Source organism: Nicotiana tomentosiformis, chromosome 12 (assembly GCF_000390325.3).
Source record: "Nicotiana tomentosiformis chromosome 12, ASM39032v3, whole genome shotgun sequence".
Classification (NCBI taxonomy): Eukaryota; Viridiplantae; Streptophyta; class Magnoliopsida; order Solanales; family Solanaceae; genus Nicotiana; species Nicotiana tomentosiformis.
Genome location: NC_090823.1, coordinates 90,452,004 through 90,478,174, shown reverse-complemented (window position 1 = coordinate 90,478,174; position 26,171 = coordinate 90,452,004). Strand labels below are relative to the sequence as shown.

At 38.3% G+C, this 26,171-nt stretch overlaps 2 protein-coding genes and 1 non-coding gene across 3 annotated transcripts; 2 read left to right on the top strand and 1 right to left on the bottom strand.

Moving 5' to 3' along the window:
• Positions 1–9,093: 9,093 nt before the first annotated feature.
• Positions 9,094–9,200, bottom strand: LOC117280653 (small nucleolar RNA R71). Its single transcript, XR_004511218.1, has one exon. It is a non-coding gene; the product is annotated as a small nucleolar RNA R71 (small nucleolar RNA).
• Positions 9,201–20,454: 11,254 nt separating this feature from the next.
• On the top strand, positions 20,455–22,710 carry LOC138903021 (uncharacterized). Its single transcript, XM_070190932.1, has 3 exons — positions 20,455–20,793; positions 20,934–21,526; positions 22,419–22,710. Exons 1-3 carry the CDS (start codon positions 20,455–20,457, stop codon positions 22,708–22,710), a joined length of 1,224 nt encoding a protein of 407 aa, XP_070047033.1.
• Positions 22,711–23,372: 662 nt separating this feature from the next.
• LOC138903020 (uncharacterized mitochondrial protein AtMg00810-like) lies at positions 23,373–24,461 on the top strand. Its single transcript, XM_070190931.1, has 2 exons — positions 23,373–23,525; positions 23,760–24,461. The coding sequence occupies exons 1-2, from the start codon at positions 23,373–23,375 to the stop codon at positions 24,459–24,461; spliced, it is 855 nt and encodes a 284-aa protein (XP_070047032.1).
• Positions 24,462–26,171: the final 1,710 nt, after the last annotated feature.

Sequence of the window (26,171 nt, the reverse complement as noted above, 5' to 3'; positions counted from 1 at the left end):
AGCAATATACAAATTGAACCCAGAATTAGGAAAACGTTCATGGTTTTAACTCACTTTTTCCCCACACTTTTTATCACACATTCATGCAAGATAAATCACCTTCATACCCATGAAGTATCACCCTAGTACCCCATTATAGCTATGTTTGAAATTAAGAGTTGGGGTGATGAAACCTTACCTTTTAGGATGAAGAATTTGGTGCTCTACTTGAATATTTCTAAGCTTTGAGTGATGGTTGAAGATTAATTGATGAAAATTAGGCCCTCCCTCTAGAACCCTCTCTCTCACTCTAGAAATATCACAAATGAGCTTCAAAATAGACTAAAGGGGTGTTTGAACGGAATGGGGGTCGGGTTTTAAATTAAGAAAAATGGTGCCCCGACACAGGTCTGCGGTCGCATATGCGACCGCATAATGGTTATGCTACTGCAAAGTGACCGCAGAAATGGCCCTCAGGGGCCTAAGATTTCGGCTCAGGTATGCGACCAGTATGCGGTCTGCATACTTGTTCTACGGTCGCATAATGCACCGCAGAACTCTCTCCGCAAAAACCCAAGAGGAATTGTGTGACTGATATGCGGTCCGCATATCGATTATGCAGTCGCATAATCGATCGCAAAACTGACCTCAAATTGTCCAAGCTTACTGCTTCACTCTGCGGCCATTATGCGGTCCGTAGAGTGATTATGCGATCGCATAATGGGCCACAGAAACGCTTTCTTCTATGAAACATTTTCCTCTAAGTTCGTAGGGTACTGTTCAGTCCAAAAAGTCCGAACCGAGGCTTGCAAGCTCGCCACGAAGAATTTTTACTATAGTAACGCAGGAATCTATCTTGGCACCACGAAACCCCGAGTTTTTGGTTAAACTATTTACGGGTCCTTACATCTGAAATCCAACACATGGGACGGATCACCGTGATACTTCTGGAGCATGGACACATGGAACACCGGATGGAGTACTTATAAACTAAGTGGAAATGCATGTCTGTAGGCTACCTCACCCACTCACTCAAGAATCTCAAAGGGTCTGATATACCTAGGGCTCAACTTGCCCGTTTTTCCAAACCTCATCACACCCTTCATGGGTGAAACCCACAGCAATACCCTCTCTCAAACCATGAATTCAATATCATGAACTCTACGGTCGGCATAAATCTTTTGCCTAGACTGAGTCGTGCGAAGTCGATCCTGAATAATCTTGACCGGTATCCTGAACCAAATCGGTACTCAGCAACCAATCCTCTCCCGGCTCAAACCATCCAATTGGCGAACGGCACCGCCTCCCATATAATGCCTCATAGGGAGCAATATGAATTCTCGGCTGGTAGTTGTTATTATAGGCAAACTCCGCAAGTGGAAAGAACTGGTTCCAAGAACCCCCAAAATCCATAATTCAAGCGTGAAGCATATCCTCTAATATCTGAATAGTGTGCTCGGACTGTCCGGCCATTTGGGAATAAAATGTTGTACTCAACTCAACTCGCGTGCCTAACTCACATTGTACGGCCCTCCAGAAGTGTGAGGTGAACTGCGTACCTCGATCAGAAATAATAGGCATGGGCACACCATGAAGACGGACGATCTCGCGAATGTAGATTTTAGCTAACCGCTCTGAAGAATAGGTAACTGCCACTGGAATAAAATGTGCCGACTTGGTCAACATGTCCATAATGACCCATATCGCGTCAAACTTCCTCTGAGTATGTGGGATCCCAAAAACAAAATCCATAGTAATACGCTCCCACTTCCACTCAGGAATCTCTAGCCTTCTAGCCTCTGAAGCAAACCACGAGGCCTCTGATGCTCGTACTTTACTTGATGACAATTCAGACACCGAGCTACAGATGCAACTATATCCTTCTTCATCCTCCTCCTCCAATAATGTTGCCTCAAGTCCAGATATATCTTGGTGGTACCCGAATGAATAGAGTACTGGGAACTGTCGGCCTCCTCAAGAATCAACTCATGAAGCCCATCCATATTAGGCACACAAATACGACCATGCATCCGCAAAACCCCATCATCTCTAATAGTAACCTACTTGGCACCACCATGCCGCACCATGTCCTTAAGGACAAGTAAGTGGGGGTCGTCATACTAACGCTCTCTGATACGCTTATACAAAGAACATCATGAACTAGTTGGCCTAAGCCTGAACATATGATACTAACAACCTCTCCCCAACTGGAATATATGCAAGGCTACCCATACTCACAGCCTTTCTACTCACTGCATCGGCCACCACATTAGCTTTCCTAGGATGATACAAAATGGTGATATCATAGTCTTTCAACAGCTCCAACCACCTCCTCTGCCTTAAGTTGAGATCCTTTTGCTTGAATAAATACTGTATACTCCGATGATCCGTGAATACCTCACATGACACGTCTTAAAGATAGTGCCTCCAAATCTTCAGTGCATGAACAATGGCTGCCAACTCTAAGTCATGAACATGGTAATTCTACTTATAAACCTTCAACTGCCACGACGCATATGCAATCACCCTGCCATGCTGCATCAATACTGCACCGAGCCCAGTATGAGATACATCACAATACACCATGTAAGATCCTGAACCTATGGGCAACACCAACACTGGCGCCGTAGTCAAAGCAGTCTTGAGCTTCTAAAAGCTCAACTCATATTTACCAAACCACCTCAACAGAGCACCCTTCCGGGTCAGTCTAGTCAATAGGGCTGCTATGGTTGTAAACCCATCCATGAACCGGCGATAATAACCCGCCAAACCTAGGAAACTCCAGATCTTTGTAGCTGAAGTGGGTCTAGGCTAGTTCTGAACTACCTTAATCTTTTTAGGATCCACTTTTATGCCCTTTGCCTACACCACATGCCCCAAAAAGGCGACTGAGTCTAACAAAAACTCGCACTTTGAAAACTTGGCATATAACTAACTATCTCTAAGAGTATGAAGTACAATCCGAAGATGTTGCTCATGCTCCTCTCGGATGTGGGAGTAGATCAAGATATCATCAATGAATATGATCACAAAAGAATCCAAATAGGGCTTGAATGCCCGATTCATCAAATCCATAACTGATGGGGTATTTTTCAACCCAATGACGTCACAAGGAACTTCTAATGCCCATACCGAGTCCAAAAAGCCGTCTTAGGGACATCTGATGCCCTAATCTTCAACTAATGGCAGCCAAACCTCAACTCAATCTTCGAAAACACCTTGGCACCCTGAAGCTGATCAAATAAGTCATCCATCCTCAGCAACAGATACTCATTCTTGATAGTGACTTTGTTCAACTGCCGATAGTCTATACACATCCTCATCAAGCTATCTTTCTTCTTCACAAATAACACGGGCACACCCCAGGGCGATACACTAGGTCTAATGAATCCCTTATCAATCAAATCTTGCAACTCCTCCTACAATTATTTCAACTCTGACAGGGCCATACAGTATGATGGAATATAAATGGACTGAATACCCGGAGCAAAATCAATACATAAGTCAATATCTCTGTCGGGTGGCATCCCCGGCAGATTTGCAGGAAACACCTCTGGAAACTCACGCACAACTAGTACTAAATCCATAGAAGGAACCTCCACACTCGAATCACGAACATAGGCCAAATATGCTAAACATCCCTTCCCGACCATATGTCGAGCCTTCACATAAGAAATAAATCTACTGGTGGAAGTGCAGGAGTCACTCTCCACTCTAATCGAGGCAACCCCACCATGGCTAAGGTTATCGTCTTGGCATGACAATCCAATATAGCTTGATAAGGTGATAGCCAATCCATAACCAAGATAACATCAAAATCTACCATATCAAGAAGTAGAAGATCTACGCTAGTCTCAAGACTCCCAATAGTAATCACACACGAACGATAGATGCGATCTACAATAATAGAATATCCCACAGGCATGGACACATACACAAGAGCACTCAAAGAATCACGAGGCACAACCATATATGAAGAAAACTAGGATGACACATAGAAATAAGTAGAGCCCAGATCAAATAGAACTAAAGCATCCCTATGGAAAATTGGAACAATACCTGTGATAACGACATCAGATGACTCGGCCTAAAGTATAGCTGGGAAATCATAAAATTGGCCCTACCACTCTGACCTACGTCTCTGGGACAACCTCTAGCTGGATGGCATCCACCTCTAATGGCCTGACCTCCACCTCTAACGGTCTGACCTCTTCCTCTGGCTGCCAGACCCCTATCTCTACCTGGTTGAGCGGGCGGTGGAGCAACTAGTGCCGGAATCATGGCACGAGAACCTTGTTGTTGCATGTCTGCTGACCCCGAAACTAACCCTGTCGACCTGTGTAACCACTCTGATAATTCTGGATCGGAGGTGCACTAATAGGAGATGGTGGTGCACTGTAGGCTAGCTGCTCAGGATGAGACACATATGGACCCCCGACTGCCCGATGCGCCGTGGGATACCTGAAGCATTGGCTGAAACAGCATGGGAGGAGGGCCTCTACCAAAAGTACCCTTTCCTCCAGACGAGGAACCACGAAAACCACCTAAATGACGAGGCAACTTATCAGACACTGGCCCCCTCTCCTGATCACGAACCATCTCGATCCGTCTAGCAATATCTATGGCCCTCTGAAAAGTAATATCATCTCCGGTCTCCTTCGTCATCTATAGCCTGATCATGAAAGTGAGTCCATCAATGAATCTCCTCACTCTCTCTCTCTCTCTCTCAGTAGGAAGCAAGATAATGGCATGGTAAGCTAGCTCCACAAATCGAGTCTCGTATTGGGTAGCAATCATACTTCCCTACTGAAGATGCTCAAACTGCCTGCGGTAATCCTCTTTCAGAGTGACAGGGATAAACTTCTCTAGAAATAGCTGTGAAAACTGATCTCAGGTAAGTGCAGGCAAACTAGCCGGTCTAGTCAACATATAATCTCTCCACCATCTCTTGGCGGAACCAGTCATCTGAAACACTGTAAAATACCCCATTGGTCTCAACTATGTCCATGTTCCTCTATAACACCTCGTGACAACAGTCTGGATAATCATGTGGGTCCTCAGAAGGTGCACCACTGAAATGAACAGGGAAGAGCTTGGTAAACTTATCCAACCTCAACAAAGCCTCAGAAGACATAGCGGGCCGATCGTCGGCCTATGCTGCAACAACCAGTTGTACCACCCCAACTGCTGGGGCTACTGGAGTCTGATATTGGGGAGCCATATGCTCCGGGGTGTGAGTAGTGGGAGTATGTGCTCCTCCCCCAGCCTAAGAGATGGCTGGTGCCACCGGGAATGTACCGGTCTGGGCCACACTATCTATAAGTCCCACCAAACGGACTACAGCATCCTAAAGCACTGGAGTGGCTATGAACCCCTCCGGGACCTGAGCTGATTCGACGGGTACAGTATGAGCTGGAACCTCTTCCTCATGATTAATCTGAGGCTGCACTGCGGGTGCTTCTGCTCGAGCTCTAGGCTGAGCTCTGCCTCGGCCTCGGCCTCGACCACTGCCCCTAGTAGTAGCTGCCACAGGGGGCTCCGACTCCTGTCCGGTTTTAGATATTGTGCGTGTTCTCGACATCTATGAGAGAACAAGAATAGAATGGCTCAATCATCAATGATAGAATAAAATCGTACGATAGAGAAAGAAAGAAGTGAAATTTTTCCTAACTTCATAGCCTCTGGAAGATAAGTACAGATATTTTTGTACTGATCATCCGTACTCTACTACGCTTGCTCGCGACTCGAGAGAACTAGGCAACCTAGTGCTCTAATACCAACTTTTCATGATCCGAAATTCCAACCCCGAGGTCGTGATGGAGTCTAATATCCACTTGCTAGGCAAGCCTACATGAGATAGTTAAATAGCCAAATTTTAACATTTTAAACAAAATGATGATAAATAACGAGAGATAGGAACCCAATCTAATATAGCACCAACACAAGTCATATAATATTATCTCCTCCCAAATATCTGGAGTCACGAGTACACGAGCAAATAGATGCTCTACAAATAGAGTCTGGAATAAGTATAATTGTTTCGAAGGAAATGAACAGTAAAACGAGTGAAGAAGAAGGAAACTTCAAGGTCTGCGGATGCCAGAAGATCTACCTCAAGTCTCTGTATGCAATGATCCGAGCTGACATACCTCATGCACCGCTGGGACTGTCACGACCCCAAATTTCCTCCGTAGGATATCATGACGGCACCTAGTCTCTAAGACTAGGTAAGCCTAACAATATGCGGAAACATTAAATAAAAGTTTAAACCTTAAACATCACATCCATTTCATAAACAAAATCTACCAAAACTCAATACATTCAATCTCAAAACCTGGTGAGATATAAGTCACAAGTTCTAGATACAGTACCGAAGAATCCTATACATCACTATCTATAAAGATGTAAAGAAATAAGAAAAGAACATGATAGAAGGGGACTCTATGGCCTACAGACGCGGGAAGGTATACCTTGAAGTCTCCAAAGCAAGCTACTCACATGCTAATACCTAGGCTGATAGGATGTACCTAGATCTGCACAAAACAAGTGCAGAAGCGTAGTATGAGTATACCACAATGGTACCCAGTAACTGCCAAGCCTAAACTCGGTAGAGTAGTGATGAGGACAAGTCAAGGCCCTACTGGAGATAATAAGAAATAAGACAGAATTTACGGAAAGATAACAACACAAAATCAAGGCAGCTAATATAACACGAAAGGAAAACAAGGATTTTACATGTTAAGGAAAATAACAACCAAACAAAAATACAGCAAATAGAGAAAGATCAACAGGGGCACTCCCGAGGTACCGCGTCGTACACCCAAATAATAAAAATAAATCACAGCCTTTCCTTATATCACTACGGGGGCCTTTACATTTAGTTTTGAAAATCAATTTTCCCGAAATATGATGGAGGCTATAATCTCGTATTTTAGTCACTTATTGCACTCTACTTTACTGTACTTTATTCGTTTTAAGCTTTAATTGCTAGAGTTTTGCACTTATTGTGTGTTTTATGCCTTGTAGGAGTGATCCCGAGATATGTAGATGTTATGGAATGAATTTGAGTGATTTGGAGCTTTGAATTCTGAGAAAGCCCAAGGAAATAAGCCGGGATCATGTTCGGGGGTCGAGGACCAAGTCTGAATGTCAAAACGCAAGACAAATCAGTACTCTGAGAAATCCCCACTGTCGCGGTGCGTGGGGCGCCTTGCTCTGCTGCATGTCAGAACCAACTCTCTAGATTTCCCCACTAATGCCCCACATGGCGCATTGCCCCATGCGCGCCTGTGCAAGTTTTACAGAGTAATTTTCCTATTTCGTCTAGGAGAAGGTGATTTCGTCTGGGCCTGACCCTACTTGGTATAAATACATGGAAAAATGATATTTTCTGGACTTTTGACATACTTTCGACCTAAGGAGACTAAGGAGGAGTTAGAATAACACGAGCACAAGGATTTTATCATTCCTTCCTCACTCAAGACCCGAGTTTGGTTTGAATTTATGTTTTCCTATACTTTTATTATATTTGTGAGGAATTACTCCATATTTATGGAATATATCTCTTTAGGGTTTGATGGATTTGGTGTATTGATAATTATTTGTGGATTATGACTCTAGTTTTATGTATTAAAGCGTTTTTGGATGATTTAACTGTTGCACCTATATTCAGTTGTTCATGTAATCGAGAGAGGCATAACTTGTGATATCTTTGCATTATAGTATTGGTTGAGTTAATTAATTCTTCTTAGTAATCAAAAGAGGCTAGTTGAATTATTGATTAAACCTAGTTAGGAGAATAATCGAAAGAGATTTTTCTAAAGACCAATCCACTACGCATTCTTGCATATCTTCACGTGCTTAAAATTTGTTCATTTTATGAGGTTAAGACTTAATCAAGAGAGGAGTTTTTACTGAACGTTTGAACTAATAATTGAGTGAATTCGAGAGACTCACTTAAACATTAGAAGTGAATTATCTAGAGTTAGATCCCAACCAATTATCGTGCACCTATCCTATGAACCCCTATTTCTCTCCCACTGATAAGCTTCTTTGCTTATTCCTTGTTTCGATAGTCATTAGTCGGTAGCTTTAGATTCGTAGTTAATTTTAGTTATTCATTATAAATCTCAATTGTAGATTCTCCTTGATAGCAATTAAGCTAGAAACTATGAAAATATAGTTTAACACCAATCCATGTAGATACGATATTATACTATATTATCTTTGACTAGCAAGCATATTTTAAGTGTGTGTTTTGAGCTAGTCAAATTTTGGCGTCGTTGCCGGAGATTAACAATCAATAGTGTTTGAAATAGTTTGTAGTGCTAATTCAGGAGTTTTTATTTTTAGTTAATTTTATTTTTTTCTCTTTTTACGTTTGGTGTTCTTTGACTATGCGCAGGTTATAGGTTAGATTGGTGCATGACTCGAGCTTTTGCGAAAAAAGTGCTACTATACGATCCAGAAATTGAAAAACAACTAGAAAGCTGAGGAAGGAAAGAAAACTCACTGAGATGTTAGAAAAGGTTGGGCAATCCTCAACCAAAGATATGGCTGGACAGTGAGGATAATGTGGATTTGGCCGCAAGAGAGGCAGCCCAACAAAGAGAACAAGTTGCACGGGATGCTGAGGAAGCAGCTATTAGAGATGCACAAATTATCTATGAAGAAGAGAGGGGCCGTAGAATTGCTCAAAATCAACCCTTGGGTGCAAACCAGTTCGGAAATATAGCACCCTTGCCTGGGAGACCACTTGGAGATTATGCTAGACCGATTTACAACCAAGGTTTATCAAGTGTTAGACCACATCCAATTGCAGCAAACAATTTTGAGTTAAAGCAAGGGTTGTTTCAAACCCTTCAGAATTGACGTGTCTTCAGAGGGAAGCCAGACGAAGATCCAAACACACATCTAATGGACTTCGAGGAGATTATGAACACCTTCCAATACAATGGTGTGTCACAAGATGAAGTGTATCTAAGGGCATTCCCCTTTTCTCTTAAAGATTATGCAAAACAGTGGCTTCGAAGCTTGCCCACGGGATCAATTAGAACGTGGGAGGAGATGACTAGAAAATTCCTTGATAAATATTTCTCCTCACCTAATACGGGCAAGTTTAGAAGAGAAATCCATAACTTCTATCAGAAAGATACGGAAACTATTTTTGAAGCATGGGAGAGGTTTAAGGAGATTGTTCGAAAGTGTCAACAGAGCGAAATTGAACTCTGGATGCAACTCCAGAACTTTTGGTATGGGTTGACACCGGCATCACATAGAACATTGAGCAATGCAGCTGGAGGCCCGTTGATGAAGAAGACTCTAGAGGAGATAGTCACAATTCTTGATGAGTTATCTGAATATGAAAATCAGTGGCCCTCTGAGAGTGCTGAAAGAAGAAGATCAACTGGTGTTCACTAGTTTGATTCTAACACATATATGCAGGTACAGCTTGAAGCTATGGCTAAAGAAATAAGGAAGTTGACCTTGTCTACAATACAGAGTGAGCCTCACGCAGCTTGTGATATATGTGGAAGAGGACACCCTATTCATGAGTGTCAAGCCTCAACTGAGGAAGTAAATGTTGTGGGGAACTACAATTTTAATGCAATGGGTCAGAGGCACCCCAGTTTTTCATGGAGTTCAACTGGGGTACCATGAATGCATGGAAACACAATAACTCTAGACCCTAGGGACAAGGAGCTCCATCTTTCCAAAATCAGCAGAGGCAGCAATTTCAGCCTCAACTGCCCATTCAGTCTAGCATAGAAGATCTCATGAAGGCCTTCATTCTGAAAACTGATGATAGGCTTGAAACTCATAGCGCAGCTATACGGGAACATGGAGCAACTATCAAATAAATAGGTATGAGTTTTCAAAACTTGGAAAGACAAGTTGGGCAGCTAGCCACTTTATAATTGAATAAATCCTCATGCGGGTCAAGAGCTCCTTGTCTGAGAGGATTCAAGGAACTCTCCCCGCTGATACTGGGAGAAATCCTAAACAAACAGTGAATGTTGTGAACTTGAGATGTGGGAAAGTGTGCAAGGATCCCACCCCAACCCAAAAAGATGGGATAATTGCAAAAGAAAGTGGGGAGCAGCTAAAAAGTGATGTTGATAAAAAAAAAAAAGAAAGGCCCGATGAAAACTGAGAAGAAGAAGAAAAAGAAGAAGAAGAAAAAGAAGGAAGGGAGGAACTTGAGAAGAGCGAGCATATGCCTGCTTTACCTTTCCCTCAAAAGCTATATAGAGAAAAATTGGACAAGCAGTTTGAGAAATTTTTAGATATGCTGAAACAGGTTCAGGTAAATTTTCCATTTACAGAAGTGCTCTCACAAATGCCTGCTTATGCCAAATTCTTGAAAGAGATCCTTACAAAGAAGAAAAAAATAGAGGAGACCCTAGTGGTCAAGCTTACAAAGAATTGCAGTGCTATATTACAAAATAAACTCCCATAAAGTGTGGAGATCCAGAGAGTTTTACTATACCTTGCTCATTAGGGACTATAAATTTTGATAAGTCTTTATGTGATTCTGATGCCTCGGTTAATTTAATGCCTCTATCTATTTACAGAAAACTAGAGAAGGAGATTGGAAAGATAAGGTCAGTGCCAATGTCTTTGCAGCTGGCATACCAAATGACCTTAATAACCGAGGGGATAGTGGAAGATGTGTTAGTTCGGGTGGATAAGTTCGTATTTCCTGTAGATTTTACAGTGGTGAATATGGAGGAGAACAAGGAGGTCCCCCTAATCCTAGGAAGACCATTCTTAGCCATGGGTAGAACAATATTGGATATACGAGAGGAAACTCATGCTTAGAGTGGGCGAGAAGACGGTGACTTTTGATATGAATGTAGAAAATGGGGCACAGAAGGAAAAACCAGTTGCAAGTGTTGAATGGAAAGTGAAGGGCTCAAAAGAGAAGGTTGCATTGAGTGAGAAAGATAAGTGTGGGGTGTACCCCAAAAAGGTGGAGAAGAAGCTGTCGGCATGGATATGCGCATTAGTCCGAAGGCGAGGAATGGATCCCAACTTCGACTCAGACCCCTACTAGATGTTCAGGGAAGTTTCCTTTACCTTATGCTTTTTAATTGTGTATCATGGAGATATTCCACAACTTAAAGTGTGAGGTGGGGGATATGTTGTATGTTGTATGTATATGTGTAATTTGAAATTTTTTTAATTTTCCTGACGATGGATATCATTCGACGGGTTTCTTGTGTAACAATTCCCCCTTGGTTTTTCTTTGTGCTGTGGTTCTTTTCCAAGGGTTTTGTATAAACCGAGTGTAGTTAGTTTTTAATATTTTTAGGAGTAGGAAACCCTGTGCTATGATTTGAATTGAAAGAAATATCTCTTGACTTTATGATGACTTGAGAATAGTGAGTGCTTTCGTTGTGACGCTTAGGCTCAGTGTTTTACTCTTGTATAAGTACCTTAAATAAGATGATCTTAACTTTGCTTAACTGCTTTGACTAGAGTGTCGTGATGAGTCCGATCCTGAGTGAGTTATGTTCCATGTGTGTGTGAGGTTTTGTATTATTCTGTGCATTGCATTTGATTTCTAGAACTTGCCCCGTGTGTTTGTAAAGCGAAATAATAGTTTTATTCAATCTTGGAAGTGATATAGGGGTTTCTTTGTGGAGCCAATTATATGTTTGTGACCTTCCTAATTGTTATGTATCCTAGTTAACCTCTTTGAGCCTGTAATCCTATTATTGTTTTGGCAACCACATTACAAAACTTACCCATTTGTTTAAATTGACCATCTATTTGAACCTTGTACCTCTCGTGAGCACTTGAATTTGTTATGAACTTTGTAAAAGTTGAAGTGTGGGGTGGCTGGTTTAGCTTTTGAGTGGAACTATTGAAAAAGGAAGAAGGTGCACTATTTTGAAAAAGTAAGAGCCACTTGAATTGAAAGAGAAAAGAAAAAAATATTGTATTGTTATGCAAAATATTTTTTGATAGTGGTGACTCTTGATGTAATTGTGCTTAAAGAAGTAACGAGTTAATGTATATTGATTGTGAAGGTGGAGTTATGGTTTGATATAAGTGTGGGGTTTTGAAATGTTAATGTATATGTATTAAAGTGCTTAGGGAGGTGTAGTCACTGTTATATTCAAATGTATCATACCCGTCCCGCAACCTACATTACAACCAATTAAAGTCCTACTTGATCCTTGACTGAATGAGCTCGATTAGTAGAGTAGCACACTACGGGCAAGCTTATGGTACGTCGTTTGTGGCATATGAATGTTGTTTTTGAGAGTGAGCGAATTCTTTCTATCTTGAGTTTCTAATTGTTCTTAATTTCTATAGTGTATGGAACTACTCTCTATTTTCATGTGAGGGCACTTGATTCACGAAGGAAAGCTAATGCTTGACCTCTATGTTAGAGTAAGTGAGCAGGTTATAAATAATGTGTGGTGCTTTTGAGTCAAATTTGGAGGCTAGGATGTTACGGTATTGTACTTAATCTGTTTTAAATATTCCTGGTGAGATGAGCTAGTAGAATTGTTAAAAAAGGTCGTGTCTATATAAAGTGTAGTCTGATTGCTCGAGGACGAGCAATGGTTTAAGTGTGGGGTGTTGATGGTAGGCTATAATCTCGTATTTTAGTCGCTTATTGCACTTTATTCGTTTTGAGCTTTAATTGCTAGAGTTTTGCACTTACTATGTGTTTTATGCCTTGTAGGAGTGATTCCGAGCTATGTAGATATTATGGAATAAATTTATGTGATTTGGAGCTTTGAAGTCTGAGTAAAAGCCCAAGGAATTATGCCGGGATCATGTTCGGGGGTCGAAGACCAAGTCTAGACGTCAAAACGAAAGAAACATCCGTACTCTGAGAAATCCCCGTTGCCGCAGCGCGTGGGGCATCGCGCTTGTGTATTTCTCTGCTGCATGTCAGAACCAACTCTCCAGATTTCCCCACTAATGCCCCACAAGGAGCGTCGCCCCATGCGGCGCACTTGTGCAAGTTTTACAGAGTAATTTTCCTATTTCGGCTAGGAGAAGGTGATTTCGTTTGGGCCCGACCCTACTTGGTATAAATACATGGAAGAAATATTATTTCCTGGACTTTTGACATACTTTCGACCTAAGGAGGATAAGGGGGAGTTGGAAGAACACGAGCACAAGAATTTCATCATTCCTTCCTCACTCAAGACCCGAGTTTGGTTTGAATTTATGTTTTCCTATTTTTTTATTATATTTGCGATGAATTACTCCATATCTATGGAGTAATTCTCTTTAGGCTTTGATGGATTTGGTGTATTGATGATTGTTTGTGGATTATGACTCTAGTTTTATATATTGAAGCGTTTTTGGATGATTTAATTGTTGCACCTATATCCAGGTGTTCATCTAATCGAGAGAAGCATAACTTGTGATATCTTTGCATTATAGTGTTTGTTGAATTCATTAATTCTTCTTTGTAATCGAAAGAGGCTAGTTAAATTATTGATTAAAACTGGCTAAGAGAATAATCGAAAGAGGTTTTCCTAAAGAACAATCCACTACGCATTCTTGCATATCTTCACGTGCTTAAAATTGGTTCATCTTGTGAGGTTAAGACTTAATCGAGAGAGGAGTTTTTACTGAATGTTTGAAATAATAATTGAGTGAATTCGAGAGACTCGCTTAAACATTAGAAGTGAATTATCTAGAGTTATATCCCAACCAATTATCTTGAACCTATCTTATCAACCCCTCTTTTTCTCCCGCTAATAACCTTTTTTTGTTTATTCCTTGTTTCGATAGTCATTAGTCAATAGCTTTAGATTCGTAGTTAATTTTAGTTATTCATTATAAATCTCAATTGTTGATTCTCCTTGATATCAATTAAGCTAGAAACTACAAAAATAATATTTAACTCCAATCCATATGGATACGATATTATATTATACTATCATTGACTAGCGAGCATAATTTAAGTGTGTGTTTCGAGCTCGTTAAAATAGCACCCCGCGTTTTAGCACACCTTGTCACACTGCATGGCTTCTAGTAGTTCCCCTACTAGTCACGCGTATCAAGTCCACCTTATCCTACCGCATGTACATCAACACACAACAGAAACCTCGTGCAAATAGTAACAGCAGCAGCACGGCAGAAACCTCGTGCAAACAATAACAACAACACGGCAAAACCTCGTGCAAACAACCAAACAATCACTTCAATAATAACACGAATGCCAAACATAATAACTAAGTAAAATGACATTTCACAACTTATACCTTGCCTCAGTAGAAACCACGTCCTTTGCAACTTAATACCAAATTCAACAATATGATATTCCAAGAATACCAATTTCAAGTAAGAATTCAACAATTAAATAATGAATACGGAATAAAAGAAAGCAAGTAATTCAACTAAACATGTAGGACAAATTACAAATAAGAGATAAGACAAGTAGGTGTGTGAAATTAGATTGATTATGAGGACTACAACATGTTGAAGTAACTCAATTAAGGCATGAAAGAGAACTACATAGCTAAAAATTGGAAATTTCATATTTATCCCGTGTACGCACTCTTCACCTTGCGTATACGGCTTTCACATATCACAATTATCACAACAATACCAAATCCTAAGGGGAGTTTCCCCCACACAAGGTTAGACAAGTCACTTACCTTAAACTACGCTAAATCAATCAACTAGAAGGCCTTTACCTCAATTTTCCGACTCCGAACGGCTCGAATCTAGCCAAAACAATTTCATACTATAAATATAACTATAGAAAACTAACTTAAATAATAAAGTTATGACCTAAGCAAGCAATTGAAAAATCACCCCAAAAAGTCGACCCGGGCCCGCGTCTCGGAACCCGACCAAAATTATAAAATCTGAACACTCATTCGATATCGAGTCCAACCATACAAGAATTATTCAAATCCGATCCCATTTCGCCTTTCAAAACTCAATAATTTAGTTTAAGAACTTCTACACCTTTTCCCCCAATTTTAAACTCCAAAACACAAATTAGAAGATGAAATTAACAATAGATTTATGGTATTTAGACAAAAACGAGTCAAGAATCCTTACCCTATTACTTCCTCTGAAAATCCCTCAAAATCTCGCCTCAATCTCAGCTATCAAGGTCCCAAAATGAAAATGAAGTAAAACCCTCGAAAATTCCCTTTTCTGCCTTGTTACGTCGAACTTACGACCATTCTGCCGCATCTACGGCTCCGCACCTGCGGAAAAAACATCGTAGGTGCGGACTTCACTTAAGTCCACAAAATCCACTTTTGTGAGCCAAGCGCCGCACCTCCGAAATGCGCGCCTGCGACCACCACAATCGCTCATGCGCTTCTCCTCACGGCAAAAGCGAAGCCGCTTCTGCACCCCCAACTGGGCATGACCAAAATCGCATCTGCGATCAAGAGCTCGCTTTTGCGAGCCCGCACCTACGACCAATCCCTCCGCACGTGCAATTACACCAGAAACATCCCAGCTTCAGCAGATTTACACAAGTCTAAAATGATCTGATATCGATCTGAATCACACCTGGAGCCCCCGGGACCCCGTCCAAATATACCAACAAATTTTAAAACACGTAACGGACATACTCGAGGCCAAAATTCACATCAAACAGCATGAATTTTACGGATCGCAACCCAAATTCAAGCCTATGAACTTCTAAATTCTGAAACCAACGCCGATACATACCAAAATAACTCTGATTGACACCAAATTTTGCACACAAGTAATAATTGATATTACGGACCTATTTCAACTTCCGAAATCAGAATCCGACCCCGATATCAAAAAGTCCACTCCCGGTCAAACTTTCAAAAATCTTCAAACTTTCCAACTTTCACCAATTTACGCCGAAACGATCTACGGACCTCCAAATCGACATCCGGACACACTCCTAACACCAAAATAGCCATACGGGAGGGGGGGTTGTTGATGAAGAATCTAAACTATAATAACAATGGTTTTAGAAAAAAGATTTAAAAATGTGAGAACTTAATTGAAAAAAAAGAGAGGATGATATCAAATTAGGTAAAACCAAAACCAAACTGATGAAGAAACACCAAAACCAAACTCATTACGGCATTTAAGTTTGTTTTGAAACAAAATACCACGAAATATAATTTGTAAGAAGTCTTGTTATTTTACATGTTCAAATAAGGAAAGAATTTATATAATGTTATATTTTAATTGATTTAGAAATCCTGTTAGGATTTTCTATATAGTTCAAACAAGAAAAGATTTATTAAGTAAAAGTTTTAGTTGATTTTAAAGTTTTACATATTAGGAAAATAATTAAATGACTATTTTGTCTAATATAAACTCTATTTTAAAGGGTAAAAAAGGCGAACGACATTTCGCTAAGGGTTTTCGTGCTTTTAATATAAATAAAATTTTAGTTGATTTAAAAATCCTAAATGTTAAAAAGATAAGTAAATAACCATTTTATGCAATGTGAAATCTATTTTTAACGGGTAAAAAAGGCTAACAATATTTTTCGAAGTGTCTTCTACTTTTAATTTAACTAGTTTTAAAGTGCACAATGCGCGTGTACCTTGTACCAATGTACACAAACTTTTAAAATCACGTAAATAATATTGGACAAATATATTTGAGTTATAATATAGAATCTAAGGAAATAAATCTAAATTAGTTTATGAAAATGGTAAATGTTAAATTGTTGATCCTAGAAGGAGGGGAGCAAGGTGGGGGGTTCGAGTCACCTCAAAAGTAAGGTGGGGGGTTCTTAGAAGGAGGGGAGCCACTAGTGGAATTATACTGGGTTGTTGTTATTGTTGTTGTAAAAGAGGGCCTGGAACTGGGCTCTCTTGAGGGGGGGGGTGTGTTGCTGATGAAGAATCTAAAACTCTAATAACAATTGTTTTAGAAAATAGATTTTAAAATGTGAGAACTTAATATAACAATTGTTGTTGTTGTAAAAGAGGGCCCGGAACTGGGCTACTTTGGGGGGAGGGGGGAGGGGGAGGGAGTTGCTGATGAAGAATCTAAAATTCTAATAACAATTATTTTAGAAAATAGATTTTAAAATGTGAGAACTTAATAGGGAAAAAAAAGGATAACATCAAATTAGGCAAAAAAAACTAAACTAAACTAAACTAATGAAGGAACACTACATAGTTCAAGCAAGAAAAGATTTAATAAGTAAAATATTTAGTTGATTTTAAAGTGTAAAATATTTGAAAAATAATAAATAACTATTTTGTTTAGAATGAATTCTATTTTAAAAGAATAAAAAAGATGAACAACATTTCGGTAAAGGTTTTGTGCTTTTAATACAGTAAAAATATAAATATACATGGACCTACAATAAAAAAAAAATGAAGGAAATTAATTGGGTCTTCTCACTTCTCAGTATGACGACGCCTAATGAAGACACATACATGTTGGTTCTTGCACTGTGTGACTCTGTCTGTAGCGATGATTTGGGAAATTAGTCATTAAGTCATGCTTTCAAAAATACCCAGAAAAATTTATCAGTAATATATAATATTCAAAAAGCCTACAAAAAAAGATTCTTTTTCAATGGTTATGTTGGAATTCACTAAAAACACATAAACACACGTAGACGAGACAATACACAAGTTTTAAAAAGATTGGAGGTAAATTAAACTTATTTGGAGTCAAAATTAATAGTTAAAATCAAATTTAAAAAATTTTCTATGACACATATCTAACATGTATCCCACACACATCTATATATGGATGTATAAGAGATACACAAGAAATACATATGAGATATACACATGATACATGGTGATATATTTTGCATCTTATTCCATGTTCATCTTCTATTTCGAACTTGGCTCAAATTTCAATTCAAACTACCTCGAATTTCAATCAAATCATCCCAAAATTGTGATTTAATCTCCTTGAGATGTACCCAATGTATTTCAACAACACTTGCTTAAAACAAATTTCAGTTTTAGAAATACAACAATGAGAATACTATTCTTTATCTTCTGTCACGAACAGTGGGGGAGCCAGGATTTTCATTAAGAAGAGTCAAAATATAAAGAAATAAACTCACTAAGAAGTCAAGGGATGTCATTATATAGTATATACATATTTAAAAAATATTACAGGGTTATACAGTGTAATTTTCCGGCGAACGAGTGTCGGTTAAACACCCCTTTAGTGCATGTGGCTCCGCCACTGGTCAGGAAACATATGATAAATCTTTTTGCTTTTTGTTTTTTCATTTTTACTTTTCTTGTAACTATTTTATCTACGATTTACTATTCAGTTTAGTTCTATATTAGTTGCAAGTTTTTGGATTTGGAAAACTCCATTTTGTATTTAAAATTTGACTGGTCATTGATGTAGAATGTCATGTCACAAAAATTATTGGATTGAGCAACGAAATGATCAATCTTTATTTATATGCATATTGCATATGGTTTGCATTTGCTTTTTTATTTTTACTAGATAGACTAAAGAGAGGGACAAGCATATAAATATTTAATTGGGCTAATATTAGTATAATATTATAAATAATTAATTAATATTAATAGTATTTGTGAATTAACTAATATTGATGGTATTTTTGCTCTAAAGGGCCAAACCGAGCAGTTTTCTCTTTGAAGAATCACCCTTTGTGGAACCCTTTGTGCTGGTTTTCGAAGCATCCAAAGCCCAATCTAAATATATGTATACTAAAGAAGTTGGGGCCAATACAAAACAACTGCCAGAAAATGGGCGAAGTGCACAAATAGCCGAATTTCAAGTCACGATTTAAGTCGTAGCCATTTACTTAAAATTAGTTAAAGTGTGATAAGTTTAGAGTAGCTAATTAATATTTGGACAAAAACATATTAATAATATGGGCATGAACTTTTGAACTAATGTGTTCAAAGTTTGTGCTGCTGCAAGAGAACTTCATATATGTGGGTCTGAAGTTTGCACTGCTACAAGCGGCTTTCAAACTCAAATATCTGAAGTTAATTTGCACTGCTGCAAGCAAACTTCATATAAACTTCAGCCCCGAATATCTTATGTTTGCTTTGTTTGACAAGCACTCTAATTAAATTGGCCCTGGTATGCCCTAGTATAGGTTCGTTTGATAGCATATGACTTGACCTTGTATGCTGCATACAACTATAGCGTTTTTGTTTCATTTATGTTTGTTCGAATTTGTTAGTAAATTTTATTTTAACTAGTAAAAAAAAACAGTTGGTATTAATGTGTTTCTATGATAAAGTGAAATATTTGCCTTTTGAGTTCAAATTTGAGTGTCTAGACTTCATCAATGGAATTGATTTCCCATTGTTGATTCACATCTTATTAGGTACAAGAGTGGATTGCTCTATTGGTGAGCACCCCCCACTTCCAACTAAGAGGTTGTGTGTTCGAGTCACCCCAAGAGCAAGATGGGGAGTTCTTGGAGAGAAGGAGCCGAGGGTTTATCGGAAACAGCCTCTCTACCCCAGGGTAGGGGTAAGGTCTGCGTGCACACTACCCTCACCATACCCCATTAGTGGGATTATACTGGGTTATTGTTGTTGTTGTTGTTGTTGTTGATTCACATCTTATTAGCTAGGGACAAACACATTAGGATCACATTGGTCACCAATGATATATCTTCTCCTTCTATTGTTAAAGGTGGAATATGGCCCAAAAAATACAGTGCTATAGCTCAAGGAGCAATTACCAGGTATATTGTGTGTGTATATAGATATATATAGAGAGAGAGAAAGTTGGGGGAAGATACATCACACTATGATTGATGGTGATAATGAAGTCATATGCTTAGAGGCGAAGTCAGAATTTGAAATTTATGGGTTCTGAACTTACAACTGAATTTATAGCTCCTCTTAGTTACTGGATTCATAATTAAAGTTTTATATATATTTAATAGATAACCTAATACAAATTCGGAGTCTAAGAAAAAACCATTGGATTCATCTAAAGTCATACATAATACTCTCTCTGGCTTTACATATGCTTATTATTATGACTTGTAATTGCTAGTTTGTTAGTTAGTCTTTAATTAGTTAGCTAGCTGTTAGTTGTAATTGTTAGTTTAGTAAGGATGATGTGGCAGCATTTTATTAGTTAAGTTAATTAGTTAGTCGGTTAGTCGGTTAGTGGAAGTTTTATATATAATGACCTTGAACAGCACCTAATGAAACAATAGATTTTATTTTGCCTCTAAAATGATCTCTTCTTCTCCTCTCTAGAAACTTCCTCCATTAAAGAACCTGTCAAGCTTGAAGCTTCAAGTGCAGATTAGCACTAATTTTAGCATGGTATCAGAGCGGATGATACTAATAATCTGCGCGAATTAATCAATGTGATTTGCAGCTTCCTCGAATTTGTCGATTCTTTATTTACTAAGTAATTTCTGAATCTGAGCTCTTCAATGGAAGAATCAAAAATTCTTTATACGCATACACTATACCTTGGTCCATCGGACACTCCCGACGTTGTCCTAATCGCTGTGAAGCTCACAGGAACTGAGAACTATGGGCGACGATGAAGATCGCTCTATTGGGGAAGAGAAAGCTAGGGTTTGTGACTAACACTTTCCCAAAGGAGTCATGTGAGAAAATATTGCATGAACAGTGGGAAACATGTAATGCAATTGTTCTCTCGTGGCTCATGAACACAATGTCAACAAAACTCCTTAGTAGGATTGTGTATGCCTCGAATGCTCATTTGGCTTGGGAAGATCTAAGAGAACGATTTGATAAGGTCAATCGCATGAGGATTTATCAGATTCACAGAGCTATTGCTACTTTATCTCAAGGTACAGATTTTGTCTCTACTTACTTCACTAAATTGAAAGGTTTGTTGAATGAGTATGATGCCATGGTACCTTCCCCAATTCAAGAGAATATGCTGAACACCTTCAATAACAGAGGTTATTACAATTCCTCAGTGGCTTGAATGATTCTTATGATCAAGCTAGAAGACAAATTTTGTTGAAATCCAATGAACTATCTATTAATCAGGCATATGCTATGGTAACTAAAGATGAGTCTCAACATTCCTCATCTGGTCTGAGCTCCTTAAGTGAAAACAATGATCCAATGGCCATGCAAGTTGACAGAGGTCAAGGATACAGGGAAAAGAAACCTTTTATGCAATGTGAACATTATGGACTTAGAGGTCACACAAAGGAGAATTACCACAAAATCATAGGATATCCTGAAGATTTTAAAGGAGAAAAGAAGTTTAGTAACAACAACACTCGTGGACAGTTTCGTCGTGGTAATGGAAACTTTGGAGGACAGTCTGGCACTCAACAATCTATCAATGTTGTGAATAATATATGTGGGAGTGCTGATGTTCAGTCCCAAAGTTCTTCAACTGCTGATTTACAGACTACTCTAGCTGGAAAAGGACCTTACTTCACTGAGATGCAATACAAACAGATCCTAGGACCGTTGAGCAAAGACACCAATGATAGCCAAGCTAACATGGTAGGTATTGCTACTTGTTTGATGACTAGTAGTTTTACAAATGAATGGATTGTTGATTCGAGTGTTACACATCACATAACATCAACTGAAAACTTATTAAAAGTGGAGTTCATGCTAGGAAGGTTTCTAAGGATAAAGTACATTTTCCTGCAGGAGATAAGGTTACAATTTCATGTGTTGGTGAAGCTTGCTTATTTATACCTGACTTCAAATTCAACTTGTTATTGTCCAAGTTAACAAGGGAATACTCATGTTCAGTCAAATTCTTCCCTGACTTTATTTTGTTTCAGGACCTTTACAGTGGTAGGGTGAAAGGGGATTGATAAGGAGAATACTGAACTGTACATAGTAAAAGAACCAATTGAAAGAAATAAGATCAAAACATATGGGTTAGCTGTTGTAGTTACCGGAGAAGACTGCAAGTTATGGAATATAAAGCTTGGACTTTCTTTATATACTGCTATGAAGAACATGAATTTAGGAAGTGATGTAAATAGTGAATTGTTGAATAAGTGTCATGTCTGCCCACTAGCTAAGCAGACTAGACTAGTGTTTCTTACTAGTAACTCCAAAGCTGATTCTCCCTTCTCTCTTGTTCATATGGACCTTTGGGGCCCTTATAAGGTTGCAACTTTTGATAAGAAATATTATTTCTTGACTATTATGGATGCTTTCAGTCGATACACATGGATTCATTTACTATAGCTTAAATCAAAAGTCATAGTAGCTATTAAAAAATTTCTTTTGATGATAAAGAATCATTTTGGAACTATGGTGAAAATAATAAGATCTGATAATAGAATAATTTTTTTAAAATTCTCAATGTAATGAACTCTTGCAAGGTCTTGGTGTGATACATTAGAATAGTTACACTTACACTCTACAATATAATGGTATTGCGGAGAGAAAGCATAGGCATATATTAGAAGTAGCAAGAGCCTTAAAGTTTCAGTCCGAACTGCCTATTATACACTAGGGGATCTGTGTCTCCACTGTAGTGTATTTGATTAACAGGCTACCATCTATAGCCATCAAAGGAAAGAGTCCCTATAAAATGCTATACTCTAAGTCTCCATCTCTGAATCACTTAAGAGTAATAGGATATTTGTGTTATGCAACTACTGTACGTAAGGGTGATAAGTTTGCTGCAAGGACAAGACCTGCAGTTCTTATGGGTTTTTCTGAGAGACAGAAAGTCTATTTGTTGTTGGAATTAGATAGCAAGCAACTCTTTGTAAGTAGGGATATAGTTTTCAAGGAATTAGAATTCCCTTTTGCTGCAAATATGGACACTGATCATTCCTAGATTCCTGACATGCCTGATCTGAATATACAAGATCAGGAGCTATAGAAAACTCACATAAATACTTATACACCTAATATAACTGATAACTTTGAGTCTGAAAAACTAGTCATTGAAGGTGTAGAGCGGGAACAAGTTACAATATCATAAGAAGAGGAAACATTACAAGAAGAGCTAATACAAGAAATGCCTACACAGGAAATACCACATAAAAAGCATAGGCAACAGCACCACCCGCACATGTTAGAAGGTCTACTAGGGAATCCAAATAGCCTATTTGGATGAAAGACTATGTGGCACCAAACAAAGCTTCCAGCAAGAATCCATTGGCAAATTATCTTTCCTATAATAATGCTACTCCAACTTACTACAACTATCTGTCTAAATTTTCCACCTTGGTAGAACCACATACCTTTAAGAAAGCAGCCAAAGATGCTAGATAGATTCAAGCTATGCAGCAAGAGATTCAAGTTTTGGAGGATAATCACACTTGAAAAATTGTTGATCTACCTGCAGGAAAGAATACTGTGGGCTCAAAGTGAGTATACAAGATCAAGTATCATGCCAATGGGGAGGTTAAAAGATTCAAGGCTAGATTGGTTGCTAAGGGATACAGTTAGCAAGAATGTCTTGACTATCATGACACCTTCTCTCCTGTGGCCAAGATGGTCACGGTGAGATCAGTGATAGCACTAGAAGTATCTAGAGGTTGGTCTCTTTACCAAATGGATGTATTTAATGCTTTCTTGCAAGGTGATCTTTGTGAAGAAGTATACATGGAAATTCCTGAAGGTTTTAGAAGACAGGGGGAGCAGAAGGTTTGCAGATTACTTAAGTCTCTATATGGACTTAAACAAGCCTCTAGGCAATAGAATATTAAGCTGACAGAGGCATTGCTTGATGCAAGCTTCACTCAAAGTAGTCATGATTATTCTCTGTTCACCTTAAGGAAGAAGGGTGGTATGGTGGCTATCCTAGTCTATGTAGATAACCTACTATTTACAGGTAGTAGTGCAAATTTGATCACTAAAGCCAAGCAAGTGCTTCATTAGAGATTCAAGCTGAAAGACCTTGGTGAACTTAGATATTTCTTAGGAATTGAGGTCCTTAGGTCAAAAGCTGGTGTTATCTTAAATCAAAGAAAATATGTGCTTGAGTTAATTTTTGATATGGGCCTCAGTGGAGCCAAACCTGCCATCACTCCTATAGAAACCAATTTGAAGTTGACTACAGTGGAGTATGACAAAGCCGCTGGCATTATTGGAGATATGATGTTACAGGATACTACTCTATACCAAATTCTAATTGGCAAACTTATGTATGTTACAATCATAAGGCCAGACATCAGTTATGTGATTCAAACCTTGAGTCAATCCATGCAGCAGCCTAAAAGATCACACTGGAAAGCTGTACTTAGAGTGGTTAGATACTTAAAGAATGCTCCAGGTCAAGGTGTGTGGTTGAAGACTGGGGTTGTGACTAAGTTAAGTTGTTGGTGTGATTCAGATTGGGCTTCCTGCCCCAATACACGTAGGTCAGTTATAGGTTATGTGATTAAATTTGGATATTCCTTGATCTCTTGGATATCTAAGAAACAATATATAGTGTCTAGAAGTTCTGCTGAGGCCGAGTATCGAGGCATGGCTTTAGCTGTAGCAGAGGTGACTTGGTTGTTAGGCCTGTTTAAGGAGCTCAGAGTTGCATTCAAGTTCCTATTACAGTCTTCAGAGACAGCAAATCTGCTATACAAATAGCAGTCAATCCTATCTTTCACGAACGTACCAAGCATATAGAGATTGACTGTTATTTCATTCAAGATAAGGTCAAAAATGGGGTCGTCAAAATAGTATATCTGAACACTCGAGACCAATTAACTGATCTTCTCGCAAAAGGGTTGTGTCAAGCTCAATATCTGTTTCTTTTAGGCAAGCTTGGTGTGCTAAATATCTTGCACCCTCCAGCTTGAGGAGGAGTATTATGACTTATAATTGTTAGTTTGTTAGTTTATCTTCAGTTAGCTAGCTGTTAGCTGTAATTGTTAGTTTAGTAGGGATGGCGTATAACGTTTTATTGGTTAAGTTAATTAGTTTGTCGGTTAGTGGAAGTCTTGTATATAACGACCTTGCACAATACCTAATGAAACAATAGCTTTTGTTTTGCCTCTGAAATGCTCTCTTCTTCTCCTCTTTAGAAACTTTCTCAATTGAAGAACCTGTGAAGCTTGAGACTTCAAGTGAAGATTAGCATTGATTTTAGCACTTATGCACTCAGCTATTACATAAATGAAACAACAAGCACTGGCCTTTTTATATAGGCTTTAGAAGCGAAAAAAATGTTTTTTGAAGTTCATTTTGACAACGTAATGACTATTTGTGCACCAAATTTAAAACACTGACTACACATTAAATAGCAGGGTCAAAACTGGTCACCCCATGCCACTTCTACCTAGAACTAGAAAATGTTTTGTACTCAGAAAAGCCATGTGACTTGCGAGGCCCATAAACAGAGTTTTCAAGGGACTTAAAGAGTTGAGCTTGGAAGTGGATTTTGCTGTAGTGCAATGTCTAGACTTAGGGTCCATTTGGCCATAAAAAAATTCACTTTGTTTTGAAAATATTTTACTTTTTTTCAAAATCAGTATTTGTCCATGAAATTTTTAATTTTCACTTAAAAATGAATTTTGAAACTTTTTGAAAATTTGAAAAACTCCAAAAAGCTGTTTTCAAAATTTTCACTTCAGATCACTCACAAAAATTCAAAAACAACCCAAAATTGTATTCATGTCCAAATATAACTCTAATTTTTAACTATCATTTTTACTTTATTTTTTTTTACTTTTTTCCGAAATTTTATAATGCTTATGTCCAAACGCCCACTTAAACACAACAAGCAGCTTATCTAATAACATTGACAATAATCTTTAATGAACGGTGAGTAATTTGTTATACAAGGTTTAATTAGATCGATAGTGTAAAAATTCATTATACCGTTAGGACATGCATCTTAAGTCAATTGAATAATATCAAAAAGACATTACCCATTAAATATCACATATACTATCCAAAATGCGAAAAATAAGTAGTTTCGTCCTTCTAAATAAGGATGTACATAATCACTCATTAAAAACTCAAAAAAAATATATTATTTCCTTAATTGCAATACTTCCTATTATCTTACATTCCAGAATAAGAATTTATAGTATCTTTTTTCCTGTTGTTGCTTAATATATACTTTATTTTCCATAAAAGATTGAAAGCAAAAAAAAGAATATAAATGCGGTGGAACCTGCTTTTTCTTTTAGCTAAATTGCCGTGTCATCATCCTCGGAAATTGGTCAAATATATTTCTATACTATTAAAAATTATTTAAATATATTTTTCGTTTTATTAACCGTTCAATTAACACTTTATCGTTATACTATAATACAAATATGCCCCTAATTTAGATGGAGGGACATGTGGCAA

What these genes read in the sequence shown, in the direction of transcription:
- LOC138903021 (XM_070190932.1), top strand. Translation starts at nt 20,455, where the DNA reads ATGAAGATCGCTCTATTGGGGAAGAGAAAGCTAGGGTTTGTGACTAAC. An exon ending in TGAATGAGTATGATGCCATG is followed by an intron (nt 20,794 to 20,933) that starts GTACCTTCCCCA and finishes TCTATTAATCAG; the next exon opens with GCATATGCTATGGTAACTAA. An exon ending in GTGGAGTTCATGCTAGGAAG is followed by an intron (nt 21,527 to 22,418) that starts GTTTCTAAGGAT and finishes TTTGATTAACAG; the next exon opens with GCTACCATCTATAGCCATCA.
- LOC138903020 (XM_070190931.1), top strand. Translation starts at nt 23,373, where the DNA reads ATGGTCACGGTGAGATCAGTGATAGCACTAGAAGTATCTAGAGGTTGG. An exon ending in GAAGACAGGGGGAGCAGAAG is followed by an intron (nt 23,526 to 23,759) that starts GTTTGCAGATTA and finishes GTGCTTCATTAG; the next exon opens with AGATTCAAGCTGAAAGACCT.